General features: G+C 61.0%; 2 protein-coding genes across 5 annotated transcripts; one reads left to right on the top strand and one right to left on the bottom strand.

Annotated features, from left to right (window-relative positions):
- Positions 1–3,834: 3,834 nt before the first annotated feature.
- On the top strand, positions 3,835–13,389 carry RHBDF2 (rhomboid 5 homolog 2). 4 transcript variants are annotated; one of them, XM_044921949.1, is made up of 18 exons: positions 3,835–3,925; positions 4,175–4,339; positions 4,966–5,168; positions 5,723–5,918; positions 6,000–6,203; positions 7,172–7,300; positions 7,658–7,776; positions 7,916–8,110; positions 9,023–9,134; positions 9,352–9,426; positions 9,600–9,761; positions 10,094–10,203; positions 10,354–10,417; positions 10,523–10,617; positions 10,812–10,887; positions 11,061–11,161; positions 11,307–11,460; positions 12,128–12,636. In XM_044921949.1, exons 1-18 carry the CDS (start codon positions 3,908–3,910, stop codon positions 12,545–12,547), a joined length of 2,598 nt encoding a protein of 865 aa, XP_044777884.1. In that variant the 5' UTR covers positions 3,835–3,907; the 3' UTR covers positions 12,548–12,636. The 4 variants fall into 4 exon arrangements, with proteins under 4 accessions (XP_044777884.1, XP_021536655.1, XP_021536656.1 ...); XM_021680981.2 differs by having other exon boundaries at positions 3,836–3,925; positions 5,041–5,168; XM_021680980.2 differs by lacking the exon at positions 10,812–10,887 and having other exon boundaries at positions 5,041–5,168; positions 11,341–11,460; positions 12,128–13,389.
- Positions 13,390–14,151: 762 nt separating this feature from the next.
- AANAT (aralkylamine N-acetyltransferase) lies at positions 14,152–15,440 on the bottom strand. The gene is made up of 3 exons (XM_021680828.1): positions 15,257–15,440; positions 14,816–14,970; positions 14,152–14,457 (listed from the first exon to the last, which is right to left on the bottom strand). The coding sequence occupies exons 1-3, from the start codon at positions 15,423–15,425 to the stop codon at positions 14,152–14,154; spliced, it is 630 nt and encodes a 209-aa protein (XP_021536503.1). The 5' UTR covers positions 15,426–15,440.
- Between the last annotated feature and the right edge of the window lie 487 nt (positions 15,441–15,927).

Here is a 15,927-nt window from a genome sequence, read left to right as displayed (position 1 = left end):
CACAGACCTGCCCCACGGCAGCCCCCCAGACCCCTCTGGGTAACCCCAGGCCTCTGAGGAACAGAGTTTGCAAAGTGCTCTTGAGTAAAACTAAGTTTCCCTCCGGACTGGACTCTACTGTGTCACCCTGATAGGGGGCTGTCCAGCCCCCAGTGTGCCCCCTAGCTTTGGTGGGGGGGGGAGGGGTGGCTCCCGTTTCCTGACGAGATCCATCTGCTCCCCTTCCGAGCTGTGTGAGCGTGGGCAAGTTCCTTAACCCCCTGAGCCTCCCTCCATTCCCATCCACAAAATGAAAGCAATGGTAGATGTCTACTGTGAAAGGTGTTTTGAGGACAAAGTAGGATAATGCACGTGAAGGGCCAGGCCTGGCGCACCTGGAGATGTGACCTGCCCTGCCCCGGGTTCTGTTCGAGGAGGGTCTGCTGCAGGGTTCCTCTGTGCAGGACTTCCTAACGAGGAATGCCACAGTTATTCACTCTTAAATGCTTACCTTTATGTTGTGTGGATTTGACCTCAATAAATTATTTAAAGAGCTAATACAACAACAAAGAAACACTTCTAAATCATTTGAATGTTGCCTTAAATATCCGCCTGACTATTCGAAAGGAAATCTTAATCAGAAGACAGCCAACACTTTGTTTTTAAGTTAAATGTTTCTCATGAAGTTAGGTTAACACAGAAAAAAAAAAAGTAGAGACCGTCCTGATTTGGAGTTCCCAGCCCAGGGTGGGGATCTGCAGGTGGTTTTTTAGGTAAATGCTCTGAGGCTAGAGCCCCTGGCTGCCTGGCAGTCTGAGTGCCCAGCCCGTCAACAAGGGGTCCTTACTCCGGGTGGGGAGAACAGATCTCTTAATCCCTCACCCATGGAGCCGGTGGAATTATCCCCATTTTGTAGATGCAGAGACTGAGGTCAGGAAGATTGAAAGGTTCAGCCACGCTGGACCCCACGTCAGAGTTTCAGTCCTGTTTGTGGCTGCCTCGTAATCCCATCATGTGGATGGAACACATTTTGTTTCTCCGTTGGTCTGTCGATGGGCCTTTGGGTTGTTGCCACCTTTTGGTTCTCATGAACATGCTACTGTGAACATTCTAGAACAAGTTTCTGTGTGCACACACTGCCCGAGTGTGCATCACGCATGCTCTCATTTAATGCTCAGGGCACCTCTCTTGGGGGAGGTCTTTCCCCCATTACAAGGTGAGGATGTGGGTGACTTGTCAAGTGCAGGTCAAGGCCAGACCACCCAGCTGCAGTGTGCTTTTGACCATGATCCCTCAGCACCTCCTAGCAGAGCTTAGCAGGTGCTAGACAATGAGGGGCCTAGAGTGGCCGAGTCAGGGGCAAGGAGGACACAAAGCCACTCGGGGCCCAGAGGCCCCAGTGAGAAGCGTGGACATTAAGTGAGAATGGGAAATCCTGGGACAGTGTTGAGCAGAGAGTGACGTGGTGCGATTGGTGCTTTTAAAAGGTGATGTCTTTGTTGCGTGGCAGATGGTCACGAGGCTGGGGGCTCGAGGCGCAGCAGGTGGAGTGGTCAGGAGGCCGCTATGATCCTTCAGTTGAGAGAGGTGGCTCCCGGGGGCCGGGGTGGAGGGGACCGATGGCCTCGGGCCGCAGGCGCCTCCTGTGTCACCCTTCCATCCCACGTTGGTCCCACGCGCCCTTACCTGGAGGGCTCCCGTGTGACTCGCCACAGGTCTATGCATACCCGGGGTCAGCACTGTGTCAGCAGACAGATGCGGAGTCCCTGGCCTTATGCTAGGGGAAGAGAAACCGAACTCACTCCAGCAGCTTTGGGAAGTAGGGAGAGGATTTTAGGCAGAGAAAGAGCAGAGTGAGTGAGGAAGGGAGGAGAATAGAACAGGCAGAGTGTTGATTCTGGTGGAATCAGAGGGGAAGTGGGAGTCGGGGGGGGCGCCGAGCAAGTGTGGACAAGCCCCAGATTTGGGCAGGGGCGGGGAGGGGGGGTAAATTGCCACTTCCTCTTGGCAGGGCCATTTCACAGGATCCATTGAAATCCAAGATGTACTTACTCTTTTTTTTTTTTATTCTTATGTTAATCCTCATACATTACATCATTAGTTTTAGATGAAGTGTTCCATGATTCATTGTTTGTGCATAACACCCAGTGCTCCATGCAGAACGTGCCCTCCTCAATACCCACCACCAGGCTAACCCATCCTCCTACCCCCCCTCCCCTCTAGAACCCTGTTTGTTTTTCAGAGTCCATTGTCTCTCATGGTTCATCTACCCCTCCGATTTCCCCCGCTTCATTCTTCCCCTCCCGCTACCTTCTTCTTCTTTTTTTTTTCCTTAACATATATTGCATTATTTGTTTCAGAGGTACAGATCTGAGATTCAACAGTCTTGCACAATTCACAGCGCTTACCAGAGCACATACCCTCCCCAGTATCTATCACCCAGTCACCCCATCCCTCCCACCCCACCCCCCACTCCAGCAACCCTCAGTTTGTTTCCTGAGATTAAGAATTCCTCATATCAGTGAGGTCATATGATACATGTCTTTCTCTGTTTGACTTATTTCACTCAACATAATACCCTCCAGTTCCATCCACGTCGTTGCAAATGGCAAGATCTCATTCCTTTTGATGGCTGCCTAATATTCCATTGTATATATATACCACATCTTCTTTATCCATTCATCTGTTGATGGACATCTTGGCTCTTTCCACAGTTTGGCTATTGTGGACATTGCTGCTATAAACATCGGGGTGCACGTACCCCTTCGGATCCCTACTTTTGTATCTTTGGGGTAAATACCCAGTAGTGCAATTGCTGGATCATATGGTAGCTCTATTTTCAACTTTGTGAGGAACCTCCATACAGTTTTCCAGAGTGGCTGCACCAGCTTGCATTCCCACCAACAGTGTAGGAGGGTTCCCCTTTCTCCGCATCCCCGCCAACAAGATGTACTTACTCTTCAACCCAGCAGTTCCACTTCTAGAAGTTTGTCTTGGGATAGCGCTGGGACATGCACATGGTCTAGGCAAGGGTGTCAGTTAACACTGGACAGGAGTCCCTGAAAACACCCTAAACAGCCATCAGTCTGGCATTAATTAAATCTTGGTGCATTCCACTCAAGGAAATCTTTGCAGTCATCAAGAAAGATAAGGTAGGGGCGCCTGGGCGGCTCAGTCGGTTGGGCATCCGCCTCTTGATCTCGGCTCAGGTCTTGATCTCAGTCAGGGTCGTGAGTTCAGGCCCCACGTTGGGCTCCACGCTGGATGTGGAGCCTACTTAAAATAAAAAAAGATAAGGTAGATCTGTCTGTAAGCATTGATGTGCACCCTACAGATGAAAAGGTATGGTGTGAGCGTGTAACATTTTAAGTACGTGTATCCTTTTCCAGGTGCAAAGAGGCTCTTACCTGGAAGACAGGGTGACAGGCAGACTTTGAGTTCACTCTCTGCTTTATAATCACTGGAGTCTTTTTGTGTTTTTACAATGAGTATATGCCACTTTTATCATTGGGGTTAACATTTTTCGTCCATGAAAAGAAAAAAGTACCAAACAGGTGGCCGTTTCAGTTACCTTTGAAAAAGGAACCAGGCAGCCCAGGGGACAGGAACCAGCATGGTGGCTTTCCCATCTGTCTGGTAATGAGGCTGAGCTACCAACCGCTTCCTCCCTAGAAACCCAGGGACGGCTACTAGGAGCACCACCTGCTGCCTGCACAACTGTGGACCTCTTGTTTGCGGCTAGGGCACTGGGTTACCCTGGAGCCGCCTTGTCCTCCCCCAAGCCCTGCCCCAAGGTCAAAGAAGCTGCCCTCTGACCCCTGGCCTACCTTGACCAGGCTGACAAGGCGGCCAAGGTCACTGCAGCTCTGTCCTTTGCCCTCCGGCTCCTCTCTGGGTGTGGTCCTTGCCTGAAGCTGAGAGACCACCAATGGAAGGAGGTGGAAAGGTGGGTATTCCCCAGGCCCCTGTGGGCCTGGATTGCAAACAAAGGACAGAACTAGACCTACTTGCCTTACCCCACCCAGTTCAGATTCAGTCTCTGCCGAGTGGTTTGGAACCCAGCGTTAGGCTTGACTGACTTCCTGCAGGTTGTTCTCAGCCCGGGCCGCCCGCCCTGGCACCAGGGCCCCCAGGTCCCTTCCTGTCTTGCCACCTGTCGACACACTCATGCCCCCTCTCCCCGTTCCCATTCCAGCCGCCCTGCCCCTGGCCCACCATGGCCTCCGCTGACAAGAATGGCGAGAGCGTCTCCTCTGTGTCCAGCAGCCGCTTGCAGAGCCGGAAGCCGCCCAACCTGTCCATCACCATCCCGCCACCCGAGACCCTGGCCCCTGGCGAGCAGACCAGCATGCTGCCCCAGGTAAGGGGGCAGCCTGGAGGCTCGCTGGGGAGTGACAGCTGTGCACACAACACCGTTTGGGCGGGGGAGGCCCCCACTGCCTGTGTCACCCCTCACTTGGGCCTGCACCCCCTCTTCCCCGGCCCCAGATGTCACAGGGAGTGGGCCCTGAGCGCAGGAGCCGCGTCTCCCGGTGGTCGGTGGACGGGGAGACCAGAAGCACAGTCCTCGAGAGAGGCTCCCTGGTTCCACCAGGACCGGCTGTTTGCATTTCCCGCCCGGGGCCCCCCGAGGGGCTGTCAGACTTGGGGGAGGGACCCCACGTGCTGGGCATCAGCAGCCTGACCCCTTGATCTGAGTGAAGCGACAGCATTGGAGAATGGGAATGAAGACAGGCTGGACCAGCGCTCCATAAAGAGCTCATTGAGAGTGTCCTGGGGCATAAAAGGGGTCCTGTGTTGGTGCTACCCACTCACCCCGGGGGCTGTTTTGCGTACGGGGGGGGGGGGGGGAGCACTGTGTAGGGAGCTGGGAAATCATGCTAGGGTTCATTGAAGAGTGTGACGGATGGTGACTTTACAGTCGGAAGGAGAGCAGCTCAGGCGTGTACATTAGGGGTGAGGTGTATTCTCAGGGTTCTGGCGCAGGGAGCCAAAGAAGAGCGAGGCCGGGATCTGGGCTCCACCAAGTCCCAGCCCATCCTCCCGCCCTGCCTCCCGCAGAGGCCCAGGAACCCAGCCTATGTGAAGAGCGTCAGCCTCCAGGAGCCACGGGGACGGTGGCAGGAGGGCAGCTCGGAGAAGCGCCTTGGCTTCCGCCGCCAGGCCTCCCTGTCCCAGAGCATTCGCAAGTGAGCACCCTTCCCACCCCCACCCCCCCAGCAGCCCTGGGGACTTCCGCTGGGCCTGGCCCTGTGTCCCCTTCCTAGGAGTAGGCAGGCCTTCGTGAGCAGCACTCCCTGCAGGGCTGGAACATGCATGTTCCGGGGGGTGGGATTTGAGGCCCAAGGGGGACGTGTGCCTTGTAGAAAGTCACAGTGTGGAGGCTGGGGGGTTCAAGGTCAAGGAGCGGGGGCTGCGGAGGAGGCACTGGCCAGCCCAGCTTCAGCCCCAGACTCTGTTCCTCCCCTCTGGTCTGGTCACTGGGTACCGACCCGGGGGCAAAAGGGGGAGCCGATCTGCCCCTTGCTGTGGGTGCACGCATGCGCTGTAACCTCCTGTCCCCTCCCCTGCACACACCTCCCGTCACCCCCACGTGCCCTCCCCTGCACACACCTCCCGTCACCCCCGCGTGCCCTCCCCTGCACACACCTCCCGTCCCCCCCGCCCGAGCGCGCTCCCTGTCCCGCCGCCCCCGCCACCATGGCGGTGGGCGCGTGGCCACGGCTCTGTGTGCGCTCCGCAGGGGCACGGCCCAGTGGTTTGGGGTCAGCGGCGACTGGGAGCTGAAGAGACAGCACTGGCAGCGCAGGACTTTGCATCACTGCAGCGTGCGCTACGGCCGCCTCAAGGCCCCATGCCAGCGCGACCTGGAGCTCCCCAGCCAGGAGGCGCCTTCCTTCCAGGGCACTGAGTCTCCGAAACCCTGCAAGATGCCCAAGGTGGGCTCCCCCGGGGCAGGGGGCGGCAGGTGACTCAGCCCGGCCGGTCGGCTCTGCTCACCCCGCCTTCCCTCCCTCCAGATTGTGGATCCCCTGGCCCGCGGACGGGCGTTCCGCCACCCGGATGAGGTGGACAGGCCCCACGCCCCGCACCCACCCCTGACCCCAGGGGTCCTGTCCCTCACCTCCTTCACCAGCGTCCGCTCCGGCTATTCCCACCTGCCCCGCCGCAAGAGGATGTCTGTGGCCCACATGAGCTTTCAGGCTGCCGCTGCCCTCCTCAAGGTAAAGATGCCTCCCCTCCTCTGCCCGGCCCCCGCCGCCCCTCCCTCCCTCTCTCCAGAGCACCCCTCGAGAGCTCACCCAGGTACGTCCTTCTGTGCCAAGGGCGGTGGATGCACCGGGTTCCCTGGCAGAGAGGGGGGGCCCTGCAGCTCAGGAGCCCGGCCCACGTCCTTCCAGCCCCAGTTCTCCATAGTTTGGGAAGCCGGTTTCTGCACTGACACGAGCTGGGAAAGTAGGACACGTGCAGGCACCACCCTTCACCCGAGTTCACTCAGCCCCTGTGTTGTGTGGGGCCCGGGGACTGCAGAGTGAAACGAACCAGTGTCACTGCTCTGGAAGGGCTCCCAGCCCTGGGCGGGCCGATGTCACTACTCAGCATGATGAGTGCTGGGGCCCACGCAGGAGAGGGGCTGATGTCAGGACAGGCACTTGGGCTGAGCCCAGAAAAATAAGGAAAAGCTTCCCAGGAAAGGAAGGCAAGGAACAGTATTCTTAGCAGAGGGAAGGGCCTATGCAAAGGCCTGGAGGTAGAGGGGGCATGGCACATCAGGGGAAGAGCGCATGGTTTGATGTGGTTTTAGTGAGGGGTGCTTACAGGAGGAGTAGCCGCAGATTGGGGTCAAAGAGGCAGACAGGGGCCTGCTGTGCTGTGCCAGGAAGCTGCGGCTGGGGGACATGGCCCGAGTTTGGGGAGTAAGGGTGCAGAACGAGTGGTGGGAGCTAGCTGCCCCAGCCAGAGGGCAGGAGGTCAGCAGGGTGAGGATAACCGAAAATCTTGAGAAGAGCCATGGGTTCGGGGCTACGGAAGCTTTCTGGCCTTTTTCCGCAGACGCTCCGTGCTCTGGGCAGGGTCCCATCTCCCGAGGTGCTGCCCCGGGAGGAGGGGCTTGACAGTTCCTTTGGAGGGGGCGGGGGGTAGAGGCACCTGACCTGGGCCTGACGCCCGGGCCCTGCCCTGCCCTCTCCAGGGGCGCTCAGTGCTGGATGCCACGGGACAGCGGTGCCGTGTGGTCAAACGTAGCTTCGCCTACCCCAGCTTCCTGGACGAGGATGTGGTGGACGGAGCAGACACATTTGACTCCTCGTTTTTTAGTAAGGCAAGCATGGGGTGTGGGCCTCAGGGACTGGGTACGGGGTGGCCTGGGAATTAGGAGAGGAGACCCGGCCCTGATCATGCTCTGCCAGGAGCCCCTGAGGGATCCAAAGGCCCACTGGTGGGCTGGGATGTGGCACCTCGTGGAACTCCTGGGCTCCTGTCTTCCTGCTGGGGACCTGGCAGGGCAGGGTGCCAGCCGGGAAAGCCACCGTCAGGGCTGACAGACACGTGCCTTCCATTTCCCTCCCGGAGAGCCTGTCTAGCTTTGTTCTGTCCTTGAGTTGAGGTGCTGGGAGCAGTATGGACAGTGACTCCTCACACTGTCTTTTTCTGTGTCCCCCACTCCACCCCACCCCAGGAAGAAATGAGCTCCATGCCCGACGACGTGTTTGAATCTCCCCCACTCTCGGCCAGCTACTTCCGGGGGATCCCGCGCTCAGCCTCCCCGGTCTCCCCCGACGGGACGCAGATCCCTCTGTGAGTTCTGGGCCCCCTTCCTCTGGGTGCGGGGAGGCGCCACGGCGGGGGAGGGCCCCCGGGCCGCCAAGTCCGTCCCGAGCCCCGTCCTGGGGCGCGTGGGGGCGCGGGCAGCGGGCTGAGGGCCGTCCCCCACCAGGAAGGAGCACGGCCGCGCCCCGGTCACGGCGGCCCGGCGCGGCAAGCGCATCGCCGCCAAGGTGAAGCGCTTCGCGTTCGGCCGGCAGAGGCGGCACTACGGCCTGGGCGTGGTGGGCACCTGGCTGAACCGCAGTTACCGCCGCAGCATCAGCAGCACCGTGCAGCGCCAGCTGGAGAGCTTCGACGGCCACCGGTGAGGCTGCCGCGCCTCTCGGGCGCCCCTCGGCTGGAGGCAGAGGGGAGAAGGGCCGGGAACCAGGCCCCAGGCCCCTCTCCTGCGGCACCCCCTTTATTGTGCGGGCGTTTGGTGAGCAGCTCGTGTGGGAGAGGAGAGCGGGGACAAGTCCTCAGGGTGGCCCCACGAGCATGCGTGGCGCCTGGGAAGGGTCCTCGGCGCTTGCTGCCCCTTCACCCTCCCGGCTCTCTCGACCAGCTCCCAACCGCGGTCAACAAGCATTCCTTGAGCGCCAGCACACAGGCCCTGGAACAGCTCCAACAGGAGGGACGGGGCGGGCGGGGTGGGCCCGAGGGACAGTTCGAAGCTCTGTGAGTGACGGGACCGTGGGGGGAACCAGAGGACTGGGGAGGGGCGCTTCTCACAGTGTGCCCCAGGCGGCGACCCGATCGACATCAAACCCAAAATCAAAAAACGAGTAACAAGCGTAGCAAGTGTCCCAGGAGGACAGAGAGTGAGTGGATGGCTGGTGGGGAGGGCTGCGGTCAGCACGAGCAGGAGTTAGCCGGGCAGAGAGAGACGTGAAGAGCGTCTCTGGCAGAGGAAATGCCGTGTGCAAAGGCCCTGGGGCTGCAGGGATCATGGTTTTGTTCTAGGAGCTGTAAGGAGAGAAGGTGGGTGGGCGCATTAAGGCCCCCAGGAGGGGGTGACATTAGACTTGATTGCAAGGGGAGCAGGAAGCTGTCTCAGGGCGTAAGCTGCGAGAGCGATCTGTGAGGGTGCATTTACAAAGTCACTGTGGTGAAGGACGAGTTGGAGGGGAATAGAAGGGGAGGGGAGAGAGCAAGTGAGAGCTGATGGGGGCTGGGCTCAGCAGGTGAGGGTTGGGATGTGGGTTCAGCTGGGCTGACCCAGGGCCTCTGTCCCCAGGCCCTACTTCACCTACTGGCTGACCTTCGTCCACATCATCATCACACTGCTGGTGATTTGCACGTATGGTATCGCACCCGCGGGCTTTGCCCAGCACGTCACCACCCAGCTGGTGAGTCAGGCTAAGGAAGGGGTGCTCCCCTCTGGGGGCCCCAGCCTCTCCTGAGAGGCATCAGCATCGTCGGCCACGGAGTCCCTCCCTTGGCCACAACCTGGCCCATGCGGGAGGTGCTCCGGGCTCACCATAGCTTTACCTCTCAGCCCCACTCTGGGGGCCATACCCTGGGATGGGAAACCCCTGAAACCCCTACCCTCTGCCCCTGCACCAGGTGCTGAGGAACAAAGGTGTGTATGAGAGTGTGAAGTACATCCAGCAAGAGAACTTCTGGATAGGCCCTAGCTCGGTGAGGGGCCCAGGGGGATGGGACAGCATCTCAGCAGGGAACCCTGGGGCCCTGTCGCCCCCAGCTGGGCAGGGGTCAGCTGGCCCGGGAGCCCCTCTTATCAGGGGACCTTCAGGGGAAACTCAACAGAGTGGCCAGCTCTGGACCCAGGCTCGCTCTTTCCCCTCCCCCAGATTGATTTGATCCACCTAGGAGCCAAGTTCTCCCCCTGTATCCGGAAGGACCAGCAGATCGAGCAGCTGGTGCTTCGGGAGCGAGACCTAGAGCGGGACTCGGGCTGCTGTGTCCAAAACGACCACTCGGGCTGCATCCAGACCCAGCGGAAGGACTGCTCGGTGGGGCCAGGCCCCCTAGCCCCTGCCAGCCCCACTCTGGTCCTGTGCACCATCTTCACTTGCCCCAGCACAGGGGAGGGGCCCTCAAGGACAGTGACCGCATCCCCTCCCTCCTTCCTGGCCCCATACAGGGAGAGTGCGAATCTCCGCAGCCCCTGAGAAGGAAGCAAGTGATGTTCCCAGGTGTTGGGAACGTCAGCCAGGGGTGGAGGTCTGGGAGATGAGCCTGAGCCCTGGAGACCAGGGGAAGAGCCCCAGTCCAGAGGGTCCCTTGCCGACTCTAAAGGGGATGGTGTTATCCTAGTCGCAACCAACCCTCCTCTATCCTCCAGGAGACTTTGGCCACTTTTGTCAAGTGGCAGGATGATTCGGGGCCCCCCATGGACAAGTCTGATCTGGGCCAGAAGCGGACATCAGGGGCAGTGTGCCACCAAGACCCCAGGTCCAGTCTCAGGGTGGCCCAGCTGGGCTGTGAGAAGATGGGATTGAGTGTCCTGTCTGTGCTTCCCCCTGGGGATGTCAGCAGGTGGGTGTGGCAGGCTGGGGGGGGCGCACAGCTCCTCATTTTGCCCCCTCTGACCTCTGCCTCCAGAACCTGTGAGGAGCCAGCCTCGAGTGGCGCCCACATCTGGCCTGATGACATCACCAAGTGGCCAGTGAGTGTCTGGGGTGGAGAATGGTCTAGGAAGGGCAGGGAGAGGGTGAGGGTGCCTGCCGCTGCAGGGGCCCAACCCAGTGTGGGCGTGTCGTCCCCCCCGCAGATCTGCACCGAGCAGGCCAAGAGTAACCGAACTGGCTTCCTACACATGGATTGCCAGATCAAGGGCCGCCCCTGCTGCATTGGTACCAAGGGCAGGTAAGCCAGCTCCTTGTTGCCACCTGCCACGCGGGCTAGTGTCCTCCCTCCCCCACTCTGGGGTCGCCCGTGGTGTGAGCAGGATGAAGGGGAGCCTGCCCCAGAGCTCGGTCCCCACAGAGAGGCGCCCCTCCTGCCAGTGGGCAGGGGTACTCGGGGCTCTGATGTATCCCCGTGCCTCCCTGTCCCCCTAGCTGTGAGATCACCACCCGGGAGTACTGTGAATTCATGCATGGCTATTTCCATGAAGAGGCAACACTCTGCTCCCAGGTGAGGCAGGGCCTGCGGGGGCCCTGAGGGTGAGCAGGTGAGCACGGCAGCGTGCTGGAGCCGGCCTCATGCCTCCCCTCCTGCAGCAGGTGTCTGGCTCTGCACACCCCCCCGCCCCGCCACATCGGGGCCAGCTGGGTCACAGGCACTGACTGCCCCGTGCTTGCCCTCAGGTGCACTGCTTGGACAAGGTGTGTGGGCTGCTGCCCTTCCTCAACCCCGAGGTCCCAGATCAGTTCTACAGGCTCTGGCTGTCTCTGTTCCTCCACGCAGGGTAAAAGGCCCCTCGCTGCCCGCCCCTCCCCCCCACGCCGCTGTGCTGCCTGCCCCCCACCCCCCGGGCCCGTGGAGGAGGACTCCTGGCTGGCAGCCGGGGGCAGATATGGGACGGCTGACGCCTGCTGTGCCCCCCTCCCCAGCGTGGTGCACTGCCTCGTGTCCGTGGTCTTCCAGATGACCATCCTTCGGGACCTGGAGAAGCTGGCCGGCTGGCACCGCATCTCCATCATTTTCATCCTCAGTGGCATCACCGGCAACCTCGCCAGCGCCATCTTCCTCCCGTACCGGGCGGAGGTAGGGACTCGGGGGACGGGGCAGGGAGGAGGGCCAGCTCTGCTGCTTCCCGCCCCTTCCCCCCCGGAGCCGCCAGAGGGACACACGGCCCCACCCGGGCCAGGCTCGACAGCAGATGGACAGCTAAGCTGTGGGCTTATTAGCTGATCCCCTAATCCCTGGGAGCAAGGAAACAGCGATGCTTCTGCGTCATGCTCAGGCATCACCTCCAGAAAGACTTCCCCAGACCCTGTCCCTCCCTTTGTTCCCCTTCTCTGCTTCATTTCTCTTCGTGACCGTGACCCTTGCCTGCCTACCTGCAAGTCACATAGCTGTGGGTTGAGCTGCATGAAATCTCCAGGGTGCAAACATTCATGACCCACAGAAACAGTGACAGTTTTTCCATTGATTCGACCCCATGCCCTTGGCTTGTTCGGTGTCTGTCCATCCTGCCGTATGCTGCCTGGCGTAGGCCTGTCTGTCCTGCTTACTGCACAGACTAAACACTGGGCACGTAGTTGGTCCTCAGTGTTTGCAGAAAGGGTGGGTGCCACAGGCCCCACTTTGGTCCAGGAGCCTCAGCTGCCGGCTCCCCACCCCTGGGAGAGCCCGCCCGTAGGAGGACCCGGCTGCGCCCCGGCTTCGCACCTGGCACCCCGGGCTGACGCCGCTCCCCTCCCCGCCCCAGGTGGGCCCGGCAGGTTCACAGTTTGGCCTCCTCGCCTGCCTCTTCGTGGAGCTCTTCCAGAGCTGGCAGCTGCTGGAGCGGCCCTGGAAGGCCTTCCTGAACCTGTCGGCCATCGTGCTGTTCCTGTTCATCTGCGGCCTCCTGCCCTGGATCGACAACATCGCCCACATCTTCGGCTTCCTCAGCGGCCTGCTGCTGGCCTTCGCCTTCCTGCCCTACATCACCTTCGGCACCAGCGACAAGTACCGCAAGCGGGCCCTCATCCTGGTGTCGCTGCTGGTCTTCGCCGGCCTCTTCGCCTCTCTGGTCATCTGGCTGTACGTCTACCCCATCAACTGGCCCTGGATCGAGTACCTCACCTGCTTCCCCTTCACCAGCCGCTTCTGCGAGAAGTACGAGCTGGACCAGGTGCTGCACTGACCCCCGCCAGGCAGGCCTGGACGGGCTGCCTGTCTGCAGAGCACCCCAGCCCGCGCTCCAGAGACCCGCCTCCGGGGGCCCCGGCCCTCCCCCCACCAGCCACACTGACCCCGCGGTGACAGTCACAAAGGCGAGGTCCTTGGGGGAGTGAGGCCCCCCTTCCTCAGTCTGGGGGGCCCTCCGAGCATGTGCTTCTCCCCAGCGCCGGGACTCGGACCCTGCCTTCCTGCTGCTCCCCTGCCGGCAGGACCCCTGCCGAGGGGTGGGCTTCTCTCCTTCCCAAGGTCCCCAGCTTTGCCGATCTCCCCACTCAGCCCCAGCTGGGGCCTGCCCCCCCCCACCCCATTACTGTGGCCATGCCCTTACTGGGACGTGGCCAGGGTTCCCACCAGGTTCCCACCCCTGCCTCACCGAGGCCTCCCCTCCCTGCCCTATGAGCCCGTGCCCCTTATCCAGCAGTGGCCTGGTGAGCATGCCCTTAATGCTCCTGGACCAGACGTGTGGGAAAGGCTTTGCCGTGGCCTGGGGCAGAGAAAGAGCATGGAGACACAGCGAGGCCGGGAAGCTGAGAGCCTCCACTTGATGGTCGCAAACAGAGGCTGTCCCCTCTCTGTCTGTCCTGGCCCTCCCTCTGAGTCAATGTTCTGCCTTGTGGGGCTGGCTCTGAGAAGGCCGGCCCTACCCCACTCTGCCTCGCTCCTGCCCAAGTGGGGGTGGGGGCTGGGCCACCTCAAGGACCTGCTCCCAGGGGTTGCCCAAGGCTCAGCCAGGCCCATTTTTTACTGGCTTATATTATGGTTCTAATTTTTAAAAGTAACGCTAACTTTATATGGATGATGTCTCGAATGTATTAAATGATATTCTCTAAAAGTATCATTTTTTGACCTGAGGGGCTCTGGCAGAGGGAAAGCTGGGACTTTTTTTTTGTTGGTGGGGGGTCAGCCGTGAGCTCAAGGGCAGGGCCTTGGCCCAAAGGGACAGTGGAAAACTTGTGGGGCATTTGGTTGGACCGGAAGCCAGGTTTGGGGTCCCATGGAAAGCCTCAGGGGGTCCCTTGAGAGGGCCGGGTCAAATCCTTGGACCCCAGGGGCAGTGAGGGGCTGGCTTTCCCGGCAGAGACGGCGGCGGGGGGAAGGCACAGACCTCATCCCTTCACTGTGCCTCACCCACAACCCTCACCCCACACAAGAAGCCACAGGAGGTTATGAAGCACAACTATTTTATTAGAGGGAAGAGGACCCAGGGTGTCCGAGGCGAGCGGTGGGGGGCACATGGGGGGAGCTGGGAGGTAGCCCCTGCACTTCCCTGCTCCCAGCTACCCCCCATTCTGGGGCTGAGGACGAGAAGGGAAATCCCTGAGGCTGGGGAGAATAAGGGCCTGAGCACCAGGCACCTCACATGAGGCGAGGAGGCTGCCTGCCCAGAGGGTCCACCATCGGTTCCTGAGAACGACGGGATCACTGAGGCGGGTCGCAGGACACCTCCTGCCGTCCCCAGTTACCAACCCAGCCCCACCTCTGGCACGGTTGGGCATCCAGCCTGGGCTGGGGAGAGAAGGGGACACCGGGGCCGGGGGGCTGTGGGCACCGTGGGGATGGCAGGCATCAGCAGCCGCTGTTCCGGCGCAGGGAGCCGTGGCCTCGCGTGGAGCACTGGAGCTCCATGAAGGTGAGCGAGCCCAGGGTGATGGCGCACGGGCCCGTAAGGCGGAAGCCGAGCCTCTGGTAGAAGGGCACCAGCCCGTCCTCACACATGAGCACGGCCCGGCGCGCCGCTCGCTGACCGCCCACGTGCTGCAGATAACGCCGCATCAGCGTGGAGCCCTTGCCCTGCCTCCGGCAAGCGCGGTGCACGGCCAGCACGTGCAGGTGGACAGTGTGGCCCCCGGGCCGGTGCAGCGTCAGTGACTCCTGGAAACAAGCAGGGCTGTGAGTCCAGGTCCAGCTCGGCCCGTACCTGCCTCCCAAACTGCCCCCACCCGGCCAAGAGCAAGTGTCTCCTGAGTGCCTGCAGGCGGGGCTCCCTTCCCAGCCGTGGAGGGCCCCAGATTGGGAACTCTACCCTCCACCCCATGGAGGACCCTTCATGAAGGCCTTTGAGCCCCGAAGAGGTGAGTCCTTTTGACCCGGGAGAGGACCAGAGGAAGAAACTCCAGCCCCTGGCCTCCTTTGCCTCCATCTGAGCAGGAGAAGCCAGGGCCTGGGGGAGACAGCCCCCCTTCCAGAGGCTTTCCAGCGGCCGAGCGTCCCAGCCCCATCCTGCCCTCACCTGAGTGAGTCTCTCCTGGTCCCAAAGTGAGCCGATGATGAAGGCCACGAGGCAGCCCTCCTGGAACCAGCCCAGGGACAGCTCTGGACACAGGGTCAGGAAGTGCTTGACCTCATCCAGATACAAGGGGCAGATGCCCAAGACGGAGATGAAGGCTGCAGGAGGAGGCACGGCAGGTGACTCAGTGGTCACCACGCCACATGCCGCTGGCCACTGCACACCAAGCATCTGCTCAGAAGCCCAGGTGGGGTCTCCCACCCCGCCCCCCCACACCCGCCCTCGCCCACAAGAAAACGGGATTCAGGGCTGTTCCCATCCCCGCTTTCCTGAACATGCATGCATGCGCACACACAGAAATACACCTCCAATCTGATCCTCTGGGGACCCAGCCACCAAGGACAGGGGCTCCTCCCCACAGGGCAGCTGCGGGGGCCCGCTCACCTTCGCGCTCGATCTCAAACACGCTGGCAGCGTCCTCCGGAGTGAGGCAGCGGAACTCACTGGCGGGAAGCGTGTGGCGCCGCCGCTGCCGGTGGTTTGGGGCCTCTGGGATCCCAGGCTGCAGGTCCAAGGCCTTGGGCTCCAGGTCGTCAGTGCTCTGTGTGGACATCTTGGCTGCTGGTGCTTCCTTGGGATGCCCCAACTTCAGAAGCGGCCTTCGTCGCCTAAAAGGGCCCTCCCAGCACCTATTGGAGAGGAGTGAGGGTCAGGGGTATGGTCCTCAACTCCAATAGGGGCAGGCCGGGGTGACGTGCACCTTGCCTCTTTTGTAAGCGAGTCCCAGTGCGGATTCTGGGGGCTGTAAATGTTGGTGCCGTCTCCCCATCTCTCCCTCTCAGCCAGAAGTACCCGCAGAGCAGCCCTTCCAAACCTCCAGATCCTGGCCTCACTGCCCTCCAGGTACATCTAGGTCCCAGGAGGCAGTGGGAGGGGTGGGCAGGGCCCCATGGAGCCCAAGGCACCCCAACACGGCTTGCCGCCCGAGGTGGGAGGGGTGACCACCGACCACGTCTAGCACAACGATGAGCGGGGTGGGTCGGTCTGACTCACCTGCCCAGAAGGGGACTTGCCAGTTCTTTGGGTGTAGGATGCTAAGGCTCCAGCTTTTTAGG

Source organism: Neomonachus schauinslandi, chromosome 15 (genome assembly GCF_002201575.2).
Source record: "Neomonachus schauinslandi chromosome 15, ASM220157v2, whole genome shotgun sequence".
NCBI lineage: Eukaryota > Metazoa > Chordata > Mammalia > Carnivora > Phocidae > Neomonachus > Neomonachus schauinslandi.
This window is presented reverse-complemented; position numbering and strand designations above follow the sequence as displayed.

Bases quoted from the DNA above. Each gene is read 5' to 3' on its own strand.
- RHBDF2 (XM_044921949.1), top strand. The intron at 6,204-7,171 runs GTAAAGATGCCT...TGCCCTCTCCAG, and splicing joins CTGCCGCTGCCCTCCTCAAG to GGGCGCTCAGTGCTGGATGC. The intron at 8,111-9,022 runs GTGAGGCTGCCG...CTCTGTCCCCAG, and splicing joins GAGAGCTTCGACGGCCACCG to GCCCTACTTCACCTACTGGC.
- AANAT (XM_021680828.1), bottom strand. From the start codon at position 15,425: ATGTCCACACAGAGCACTGACGACCTGGAGCCCAAGGCCTTGGACCTG. The intron at 14,971-15,256 runs GTGAGCGGGCCC...CTCCTCCTGCAG, and splicing joins GTTTGAGATCGAGCGCGAAG to CCTTCATCTCCGTCTTGGGC. The intron at 14,458-14,815 runs GTGAGGGCAGGA...GCTTGTTTCCAG, and splicing joins ACCAGGAGAGACTCACTCAG to GAGTCACTGACGCTGCACCG.